Here is an 11,636-nt window from a genome sequence, read left to right as displayed (position 1 = left end):
CCAGGTTACAAAGTTACAAGCTAAAATGTAGAAATGTCCAGTTTTCTTATGATTATAACGTTATTTAAAGGTTACAAAAACGTTTCTCACAATGCTCTGCTAACATTATTTTTATCCAAAATATTGCGTTATTAAAGTTAGTCTATTTTTCAATATTCTAAGAACGATAAAATGTCCAGTTTTCTTGTCGTAATTATAACGTTATTTAAAGGTTACAAAAACGTTTCTTAGAACGTACATCAAGTACAAATAACATCATAAGAACATTGTGAGAATGTTGTTCTAATAACGTTTTCTCAACATTATAAGAAAGGACATTCTGAGAATGTTGATCTCTCAAAGGTTTTCTCTCAATGTTATGAGAACGCATATATAATATTAATAAAGTTACTAGAATGTTCCATAGACATTACTTTAAGAATGTTTATTCCTAACATTTATATAACTTTTAAAAAACGTTAGTGAAAGTTCACTGTTAGCTGGGTTAGACATTTTATTGGTATATGTGTTCCTTGACAATCAAACTCATAAGCTTGTTCTTTCTAGTACTTGATGGCTTGTGCCAGAGCTTTTTATATTAAATGTATAATTTAATTTATTTGATAAAACAAGTTCCCCAGTCAAATATTAATGTGTGAGATTAGGTTAAAAATCTAATTAGGGCTGTAACGACCAAAGACATTTTTAGTGGCTGATCAACATGGGTTTTTCAGTGGCAGATTGTCAAACGTTTAAATTTGGTTACCCTGAATATTGAACATGTTATTACGTCCTTGATTCAAAAACATAATCCATTTGCAAACATGCCTTTAAAAGAGCCATACTCAACTGCTGCTAAGAATTTAACACTTGTTATGGTCATATTGATTGACTTGGATTTGATTTAAGGGTCAAATTCTACAAGAGTGTTCTTCATATTATGGGCTTTTTATTATAGGCTATATCAGTCCCAATTAGTCGCTCACTTGCGCTACATACTGCATGTATGTAGTTTCTCAGAAGTTTGCAGAACATTCGCTAAAAGTAGCAAAGGAAACATGAAATTTCCTGTTTTGCTAAGACCTGTAGCAACTGCCCAGCTCTCAGTATCATAGAGGGGGTGGTGGTGGTGTGGTTTTGCTCCATACCGAGTTCTCAGAGGCAGTTGTGGCAGGACGTAAAGGATTGCTATCATATTGATCTTTTATCTGAAATATTGCTCAAGTGGTTCAGTCATTTACGCGATTAGGTTCCAATAAAACTCTAAATCTAACTGTCTAACTGTAAAATCCTTCCAAATGCACAATATACAATATTGTATAACTGTAATATATGATTCTAAAGTACAAACAAAAGGTAATTATGCGGCCGTGGCCACAGTGAGTATCCACATCGACCAATGCAAGGATTCTTTGTCAGATTTCTCACTGCAGGGATCATCAGGGTTAGACCACCAAACATAAACCACGCTGACTAGCACCTCAGCCTACATGGGATTTCTCATGATTTTGTGGCACAATGTGTGTGACAAGAAGACAAATTAAATCATCACAATTAAAAGAACCAAAGACTTAAACTACTTCAGTCTGTGTGCATTGAATTTATTTAATACACGAGTTTCACAATTTGAGTTGAATTACTGAAATAAATGAACTTTTCCACGACATTCTAATTTATTGAGATGCACCTGTATCTGTGAGGCAGCGAGCATGGGAACCTGGCTGTGTGTCGTGTGTATGAGTGTGTTGTTTACACTGCAGAGCCATGTGTGCATGTTAAACCAGAGTGTAACCAGAATACCGCTGTGGTGTTTCTCTAGGTCATGGCGGTTTGAACAGAGAAAGAGAGAGAAAAAGAGAAACTAGGGAGCACAGTCACAGGCATGGGCTCAGAGGCACATCTGCCATAGTTTGGATCAAATTCAGTCCCGAAAAGTCTGTTTAAAATGGGTTGGGGGAAGCAGGGGTTTTATAGGCCTTCAGATATCTCGCAGTATTCAAGCTTCAACTGAAATTAATGACTTTGAGATTGTTTTTAAGAATAAAAGTTGTTGTCAAAAACTTTCTCCAAAGAGGAAATGCACTTTTAGAAACCCTTAAAACAGAGTTATGTTCAACCAAAATCTTTTTTTTATCTTTATGATAGGAAAAAATAACCAATGCGCAGTTCTATCTATCTATCTATCTATCTATCTATCATGGTACCATTGTAATACTGCTTTTTTTTAACATTTATAATATTATCTGAGCTATGAGTAGGCTACACTCTAAATATTTAGGCCGATAATTATTCAGTTCAATAGTATTACCATCTGATACCATCAATGTACCAATTTGTATTTTGGTAAAAGTTTGGTAAAGGATTAAAGACAAAATAAATCTAAAACATTAACATTAATACATTATATAAGTATTATAGTTAGAAATTTAATTTTTATTTTAAATGTTCAAATTAAAATGAATGACATTTCAAACACACACACACATATACATAAAAGCTTTTTTAGATGTATTTAGATTTTGTGTATTAGATTTTTAGATGTACTTTACATGGTGTATTTTAGATTTTTGTGTCGTTTTCAGAGCTACATTAAAATTGTAAAACCTCAGTGTTCATCAGGCTTGAGTTTTTTTGCAGAAGCAGAAAGGAGCACTTCGCAGGTCGGCTCTCACATTGCTGTTTTCGGGAAGGAACTGAGCACAGCCCTCTCGGCATGTGAGGCTGAGTAACGGCCGGCAGCAAGAATGAACGCCTGCTGAGGCACAACAGCACAGGAAGTCAACAGCCTGTTCAGCACAACTTCCCTTTAACCCTCCCCTCGCTGACCATCCGCGCGCTGTTTACACGAGAGCAACACCAACACATGAGCCTGTCAGCACCGTACGGCAAGACATAAACAACAGCATGTTATATTATATATAATGATGACGCGTGATTTATATTTAACAATGAAGGGGAGTCCGTGACTCTTTAGATACTTTTTCTCTGTTCATTGAAGAGAGGTAGGCTTTATTCAAGAAAATACCTATTCAGGTACATTCAATAATAATAATGTACGAATTATTGCACATTATGTTTAACTTTAAGGTACTTTCCGATTCCAAAATATTATTCATTTAGAAATAAAAAATGACTACCGAGTGAAAAGCCTGACCTCTACTGACATTTGAGAGAAGTTATTCATATTTCAACATAGATGCTGTGCGAAATACTAACACACTGCTTACTGTTTTTCTTGAAAAAAGCATGAGAAACAGTACGCATTGTGCAATTATATAGTATTAGTATGCTATACAGCTTCCTATTTACCTATTGTTTAATTTAGTAAGTGTGTGTCCATTTGTCATCTTTGAAATAAAACTCCTTCATTTATTTGGTTGGTTGGTTAGTGCCTTGAATGTCTTAAAGGAATAGTTCGCCCCCAAAAAATGAAAATTTGCTTAAAATATATTCACCCTCAGGCCACCCAAGATGTAGATGAGTTTATTTCTTTATCAGAACAGATTTGGAGAAATTTAGCATTAAATTACTTGGTCACCAGTGGATCTTCTGCAGTGAATGGGTGCCGTCAGAATGAGAGTTCAAACAGCTCATAAAAACACCACAAGAAGTAATCCACAGACTCCAGTCCATCAATTCATGTCTTGTGAAGTGAAAAGCTGTGTGTTCGCAAGAAAAACAAAATCAATTAAGGCATTTAAACTTAACTGTCACTGGAGAATGCAATATTATGGACAGATGACCTGTATTTTAGCCAGAAGCAATGGTTTGAAGTTAAAAACATCTCAAGTTTATTAACTCTGTTAAGTATACTGCAGAAAGAATTAAACACATATTCTGAACAGCACATGAAATGAGACGAGACAAAATCAAAACAAGAGTAAAAAGTCAACACATTTTTATGTAACAAAAACATTGTTTATAAATCTATGTTAGTAATCGCAGAATTTAAGCAGTTCGATAACCTGTGCTTTTGTAGTTATACTGTCAGAGTAAACAAAAAAATTGTGCTTTTATTAAATATTGGGTGGCACAATATGCATAAAATTAGCACTCATCTCTCAACAATGTCTTTTTTTTTGCTTTAAAGAGTTTAAAAACATCAATTCCAAGACAAATGTAAGGCACATAGGTATAAAAAAAGTACTGTTATCAGTAAATAGATTTTGTTTTTATCATGAAATGAATAGTTCTGTAACTAGATGTATGCTTAATGTGGTTTGAAGTATATAAAGACACAGTTTCATAATGCATAACAAGAAAGGCTGTCTGCGTGCAAATAAAGCATTTTCTTTGTGTGCTCAACCTTTTAACACAAAGAGAAATGTAAACCGCAGAAGATGGCTGGGCTGTATATGAGACCCTGAAAATAAATTATGGTATATTTACGTCTCCACCTCTACATGAATGCTTTTAAAATGCTCTAGAACCTGAAATGAGTTCATGTACATAGTGGAAACCACTTAAAAATTCAGGAAAATGACAATCAGTCTTTTTAACTGATAAACTGACTGTTTTCTATTGTGCTCTTGCATTATCGGCACATGTTTTTTCTGTTTAACACTGTAAAGCTGCTTTCACAATCTGTATTGTATAAAGCGCTATATAAATAAAGGTGACTTGACTAACACTTTCTTGTTGTAAACACATGTAAATACTCTAAGACACTCTTGCTTGTTTTGCTTTTTTTGTATAATATATAGGCATGTCACATCAAAAGCATTAAAAAAAATATTCTGCATTAATTCATTTGTGAACACTTGTCCGGTTAGAACCTCTTCCCATTCTGGGACTGCCAGATGTCACATCCAATAAAATACTGTTGCATGTAAGCAGCACAAGATGTCAAGGTTGCATATACGGTACGCAGCACAGCTGGAATACACTATACGTTTCTGTTTCCAACAACACTTGTTTTTTTTTTCTCTTAATTTAGTAGCTCCAAATAAGTAATGGGCACTTTTCCCTTCTGATTTCCACGTTCACCCATCAGCCAATCAGAGTCCATGCCTGGAACGCTGCTCACCATGATCACCTGAAATAAGAGACAAGTTAGTGGGAATTCAAACCATAAGACTGTTGTACAAAATAAAAATGGGCCGCCCACCTCATCGGCCAATAAGGAGAGCTCGTTGCTGCCTGCGGCATCGTAATCGTAGAGCACCCGCGCTTTACGGCTCCCGCTGAAGTTTTGCAGCTCGGTGAAACCTGAAGACGCATTGGTTGTGGTGGCAGGAAGAGGGGCTGAGAGCGGCAGGATGGGTACAGAGACACTGGCTGCGGCGCTGGCTGTTGACTGGTTGTTGTTGGAAGAGAAAGCCGAAGGGAAGCTGGAGGGAAAAAGAAAGTCCAGATGAGTTATATAAATATTTAAATTATTATAAAAAGAAGAAATATACACTGATAAAAAATGACTTACCTTCCCAACTGCTTTTGGAGGTCGACCATGTACTGGTAACACTGGGCGTAATATGTCATCTGAGCCTCCACAAAGTCATTAAGACAGTGGAGATGATGGGCCTGGGACAAAAAAAAGGTTGGGAGAGAGATGATGTGGTTTGTTATAGATCAGACCTTGGGATTGTAGAATAAAACTGAAGGGTTGTGAGAATTGAATTGGCAGGCGGCCCAGTGGGCGGCAGGTTTTCAGATGAGCTCACATGCGTACTGCTGATTCCTTCCAGAAGAAGCCTGGTGATCTCTGCCTGTCTGTCAAACTCACTCTGTGTCAACTTCAGGTCCTGCTCGGCCTGAAAGAGAGAGAGAGAGATAGTCAGGGAATGTTTCACTTACATAAAACTTACACAATTGTGGATGATACGAGATTCATCACAACTAATGCACTTAAAAGACATCACATTGTTTAAAGAGGACAAAGCAACTGGGAACTGAAAAAATAGCCAGTGTGTTTTCATACAGATATTGTTGACCGGTTTTAAAGAGAAAACCAATCTTCAGGAGTCTGCTAGCGATGTGCAAAAACTATGCATTTTCAAAATCAACTAGTTGATAGATGAGCAGTCAGCTAGTCGGTATTAAGGAAGCTCCGTATAAATCCTCTTAGAGAAGTTGTATCTCTAACCCGTGTCCAAATATGTGTACTTCCTTAGTATAAATACGCATTTTAAGTAAGTGGAAAATATGCAGATGACACATTGCTTCCGCTGACTGAGATTATGAAGTTAATGCAATAATATAAGAAATATGGGGATTTTGGATGCAGTATGTTGTTAACTATAAACAACTAAATATCATTTTCAGTAATGAAATGAAGCTGAAATTAAATAAAATATTAGATGAAAAACAAAAACAAAAAAAAATTACAATGAAAATTAGAAATGCTACATGGCAACTAATTGAAATAAAATAACTTTAAGTTATAACATAAGTACTAAAATGACTAAAACTGAAAAAAGTAATTAAAGTTAAAAGAGTAATAAAAAATAATAAACTAATACAAATGACAAAAAACAAAAATTACAACGTGAAAACCGAAAATATGCTTAAAAACTATTCAAAATTCAAAATATTATTAACTAAAAGAATAATAAAATAATACTGGTGAGGTCAAAAGTAATTAAAGTTAAAGAATAATAAAAAAATAAATAATAATAAACTAATAAAAATGACAAAAATTACTAAAACTTAAACTAAAATGAATATAGATATATTATATAGATAAAACAATTAAAATGTCAAATTATTATTAACTATAATAATAAACTAATAAAAATGACAAAAATTACTAAAACTTAAACTAAAATGAAAATATAGATAAAACAATTAAAATGTCAAATTATTATTAACTAAAAAAAATACTAAAATAATACTGGTGTGGTCATAAAATATTAAAAGAAACTTCAGTAAAGTCCGTGTCATGCAAGATCCCTTGTGATGACCTTGCATCTGTGTTTTCAGTTTGCCTTCGGTTAGCAAGCTAACACCTTAGCCTACTAGCATAGCTCATTCATTTTTAAAGAAAAGTTATTTTGATTACCTAGAACAGGATATTTAGCTGTTTTTGATCATGCATTGGGGAATCTTGTATGACACTGGAAAGTGGAAACGTAAAAATCACATGCACAAAAAAAGCTTTGTTAACACAAAATGTTGGAAACGAAACATTAGGCAATGTAGTCCAACTAGTCTATTTTCAGTTTTTCACTGCAGAGAGAAACTCATCATGACACAGTTTGCAGTTTTCACATTAGCGCGGCAGAACATTCTTCTTACCTTCGTCACTTCCTCTGCCCACATCTGCACAGCATTTGAAAACAGCGATAATACATTTAGAGACAGACCTGAGCGTTAACACTAAACATCCAATAGCAGCTAACATCACTGAGGAAAATTTAGCACAGTAACCCAAGTTTCCACCAAAATACCATAGTTATTACCGTACTAGTTATTGCGATTAAAACATTTTTTAAAATCATGTGATGTCCTTCAAATAAGACACTTTCAGAGTCATTCTAATTTCTTATTTTGATGAAAGTGACGCTAATACCAAGTTAACACAATTTTAACATAGTAATAATAAATATAACATGGTATTTTGTTAAAAACTATGGTTAGCATGATTAAGGATTCAACATAAATCACTGCTGCAGGAAACATGGACTATTTGTAGAAAAATGACTTGCGAAATTCACAGCGAATCTAAGCAAACTAAACACTTCCCATTTTGAAAGAGGGCCGCTGTTTGTTAGGGTACCAATGTGTTTAAGTGGGTATATATATATATATGTGTGTGTAGGTTGAGTGCCGGTCATGAGGAGATCTTGAAGCACTTCTTTACTTCTCTTGTGAAACTGGGGCCAAGGGCAATGAGCAGTTTTGAAATGTCATCACGATGTTGAGCAAACATAGATATCCTCTTTCCAAACTCTATATGCACAACAAAATAGGAACCTGGGAACACACACATGCTGCTAATATCCGGGACAAAAGAGCTTAATCAACAGCTTAAAGAGGAACTAACGTCTTAAAGGTGGCCCTTCTGAAGCAGAACAGTGCTTGGCACTCGAGTGAAAGACACACAGACCAACCTTCAGCCACTTCACATGGAGGAAATTCACCATGAAGGAGAAATTGGCAACATAGCCAGCGTCCCCTGGAGGAGGGGTAGTTCTGAGGGGCTACCGTGTGCCGACGCAAAAACAAGAGACAGCGAAGAGCTGCATTTAGAGGAGATCTCTGATTACTAGTTGTCTAGGCGGTAGCTTATTTGTAAAGAAGTTCAATAGGAAAATCACTGACATTAAGTCATATTTAAATAAGCAATAATAACTCACCAGAGCTCTGGCATCAGCCATTTTGGCTTTCTTTAGCTTGGTCTTTGCAGCATCAAGGTCCAGTCGTTTGTTTTGAAGCAGTTTGCGCTCTTTCTGTAGAGAAGCAGACGTGTTTGGTTTGTTGAAGTTAAATTTTTGTAGTTAAAAACTCAGACATTCTTTAAGTTAAACCTGTTGCAGCTTCACATACGTTTGGATGGTTTTTGACCTCTTAAGAACACAATGAACCATAGGTTTTTTTCAGAATTGGTCTTGTCTTTTTTAGTGTATCTGATTCAAATTTATTTAGTTTTTTGTAGTCTGAATGGCAAAAAAAAAAAAAAAACATTAAATCCAATATTTACAAAGCTGATCCATATGTGGTACAAAAATTGTACGCATCTCAGTTTTAATTTACAGTTTAATCTCAGTATGATTTTTGTGTTTTTGAAAGAAGGTTCTTATGCAGTAAGATTCAGTAAAAACCGTAATGTTGTTAAATATTAGTACATATTAAAATTTGTTTTCATATATTTTAAAATATAATTTATTCTGTATGATCCTTCAAAAATCATTTTAATATGCTGATTTATTACTCAAAAAACATTCATTATTATTAATGTTTAAAACAGTTGTGCTGCTTATTTTTTTGTGAAAACAACAGTATTCATTTGAAATAGAAACTTTCGTAACAATGTAAAAGTTTTTACTGTCACTTTTGATCAATTTAATGCATTGTTGCTGAATAATAGTTTTTTTTTTAGAGTCATACTGACCCTAGACTTTCGAATGCTAGCACACATAGCAACGTTTAAGAATAATATGTTCAAGAAATCCATGTGTTGTTAGGGTTGCCTGATCTCACCAATATAGTCTTGAAATCTCCTTCTAAAAAGTTGCGGAAAGGCGTGAGGAAATTGATAGCAGAGCTCTGAATGAACTCTCGCTCTGCTCCTCCGATCTGCTTCTCCGTCTCGCCGCACTTTATCAGAGCGTTTCCTGTGGACAGAAACAGACCGAATCAATATTTTAACAAAATTATGAGATGTCTAGAGGGTATTCTCATAACAATAAATAGGCTTTCACATCTGATTTACAGACTACTAGTGTTTTAGGCATTTACGTTCAAGCAAGAGGAAATGGGGCATTGGCACACAGCAAGGGACTACTATTATTGAATGAAGTACTATGGGTAATTAGGGCACTATGCTGCCCTTGTGTTTGATGCTTACCGTAGGCCGTTCCAGGCCCAAATTCATTCCCAGAGTCAATCATGGACTGACCCAGAAGCTCATGGTTGTTCATCCGTGTTGGCACCTTTTTGTCCAGTTTTTCATACAAGAACTCTTCTATTCTGACATCTGAAAATGCAGACAATAACATTACAATGCAAACCTATGTTACATATTAGGACTATGGATCAATGCCACATACACAACTCTTTAATTCACTGATTTTGTATTAAAATATGAAGGTTTTGTTTGCATATGAAGACTGATTCAAATATTTATGAGTACACTGTAAAAAGTGATACTTTACATGGTACAATTGTTACTTTACAGAGCTATTTTTACCTGATCAAACAGAACTTCAGTCTCATTGGTGTAACCTGACGTATTTAGGTAGATTCAGTGGTGTTCAATAATATTTTTAACTTAAAATCTATTAATTTAGATGTTAAGACTTCCCTTTTTCAGTGTATGACAAGACTATTAATAATAATAATAATAATAATGGAAAAATAACCTCTAAATACAAAAAGAAGCGTAAAGGAGTGTAATTTTCCAGATGTGATTGAGTAGACAGGTGTGCGTGCTAGTTCTGTGTTTTGATCAGCTGTTTGTTCCCTCTCTGTTTCTCTGTCCTGCTGATTTTTTTAAAGTGGTGTGGCAGCATAGTGAGGAGAGCAGCTGTAGTTTCTGACATTGCTGTGAGATTTGAACACTATGAAGAAAAGATTAAACAATGGTTTCCAAGATGAACCTTGTGAGAGAAAAATAGTAATTAAATTGTACCATGAAAACATATAAATATTAGAAAGTCCTAGAAACCTAACTAATTAGATTCAGATGTCATCGCTAATGAATCGTCTAATCACTGAAAGGATCTTACTTGGGTTTGGTTGCAGTAACACTTCTGTCTGCTTCAAAATCTTCTCTGTCCAGTGTTTAGAGCTTTCAGCTCTGGTGAGGAGATTGTCCAAATGTGCATCCAACTCGGTCTTCTCAGCCTGGCCGAATTTTTCTTCTGTGAACTGTTTGTAAAGACAACAGATTTTTATTTTATTGTTGTTGTTGTTTTTTTAGGAGCATACTTTGCCAATATTACTGTCAAAAATATCTGAAACAAGGTAACTTCAAACAAATTTAGTGTTGTTACTGTAACACGTTCTAAGGTTAAACTTTTTGATGTAGTTACACACCAACAGATTTAAATGAAAGGAAATGTCCAAACTTTTATCTAATTTTAAAATTACACTCACAATAACAGGCATATAAAGTGTTTGACACTTCACACTTGATAAACACACTGAGGTGTTTGTTATTGCAGAGTGTTATGTGAGTGGTTGTGACTCAAATCCTAGTAGCAGCGTTTTTTGGCCGTCATATCAGCGTGTTTTTTTTTTTTTTCTTTCTTTTTTTATCCACGTCATCAGCAAACATGACAATCTCTATGTTGATGGCTAAAAATGTTGTCTAGCTAGACAGCTCGGTAGGTTTTAAGACACAGCCTTTGTGTGTGGATGTGCTGAGGTCTGCCGGATTAAACTCTGCTTTAGCCAGTTAGCGTTAGCATCACAAACTGAACCTGGACAAAAAGTGAAAACATCAGTGTATTTTGGCCATATAACAAAGTATACATGCCTAGAAGACATAACTGAGCATTTAATGTTTGATTTTGCAGTAAAATAAAAAAATAAGCCTGTAATGCGAAGTCGCTGAACAAAACAGATTTACAGCACGAGAGAGAAAGAGAGGCCCTGGATAAGAGAGAAACAGATACAGAAATGCGGCGTGATATACATGACATTTCTCTTAAAGCGCCTTAATGGCCCAAAACGCAAGTGTTTAGGATCAAAGCGTTGAAGTAAAACTTAATTTAAAACTTTAAGCATCGTTACTAATCTGAATTAGCACTTACTTGCACTGCCCGGCTGAATAAAGTACCAGCGTCCGCTGCCAGTCTTTTCACGTTAAAATCCATCTTGAACTTTTCTATATAAAACTATTTATTAAAAGTGAGCGCGCACGTCTGGATGGTGTAAACAAATGTGATGGCATCAATTTGATCCTTTATTACACCGCCCAGGTTTTTTGTGAAAGTATGACTGAAGCAACAGCCGGCGGAGCAGAGGAAGAACCACCCACAGATCTGATTACTGCG

General features: G+C 35.1%; 1 protein-coding gene across 2 annotated transcripts; it reads right to left on the bottom strand.

Annotated features, from left to right (window-relative positions):
* Positions 1–4,449: 4,449 nt before the first annotated feature.
* LOC107729656 (endophilin-B1-like) lies at positions 4,450–11,636 on the bottom strand. Of its 2 annotated transcripts, XM_016540301.1 has the most exons (10): positions 11,394–11,636; positions 10,365–10,506; positions 9,485–9,613; positions 9,118–9,251; positions 8,274–8,366; positions 7,213–7,236; positions 5,640–5,729; positions 5,399–5,499; positions 5,087–5,309; positions 4,450–5,014 (listed from the first exon to the last, which is right to left on the bottom strand). In XM_016540301.1, the coding sequence occupies exons 1-10, from the start codon at positions 11,454–11,456 to the stop codon at positions 4,907–4,909; spliced, it is 1,107 nt and encodes a 368-aa protein (XP_016395787.1). In that variant the 5' UTR covers positions 11,457–11,636; the 3' UTR covers positions 4,450–4,906. The 2 variants fall into 2 exon arrangements, with proteins under 2 accessions (XP_016395787.1, XP_016395788.1); XM_016540302.1 differs by lacking the exon at positions 7,213–7,236 and having other exon boundaries at positions 11,394–11,632.

The sequence above is a fragment of the Sinocyclocheilus rhinocerous genome, unplaced genomic scaffold (genome assembly GCF_001515625.1).
Source record: "Sinocyclocheilus rhinocerous isolate Xijiao unplaced genomic scaffold, SAMN03320098_v1.1 scaffold278, whole genome shotgun sequence".
NCBI lineage: Eukaryota > Metazoa > Chordata > Actinopteri > Cypriniformes > Cyprinidae > Sinocyclocheilus > Sinocyclocheilus rhinocerous.
Note: the sequence above shows the minus strand (reverse complement) of the source record. Positions and strands in the feature narration are given on the sequence as shown.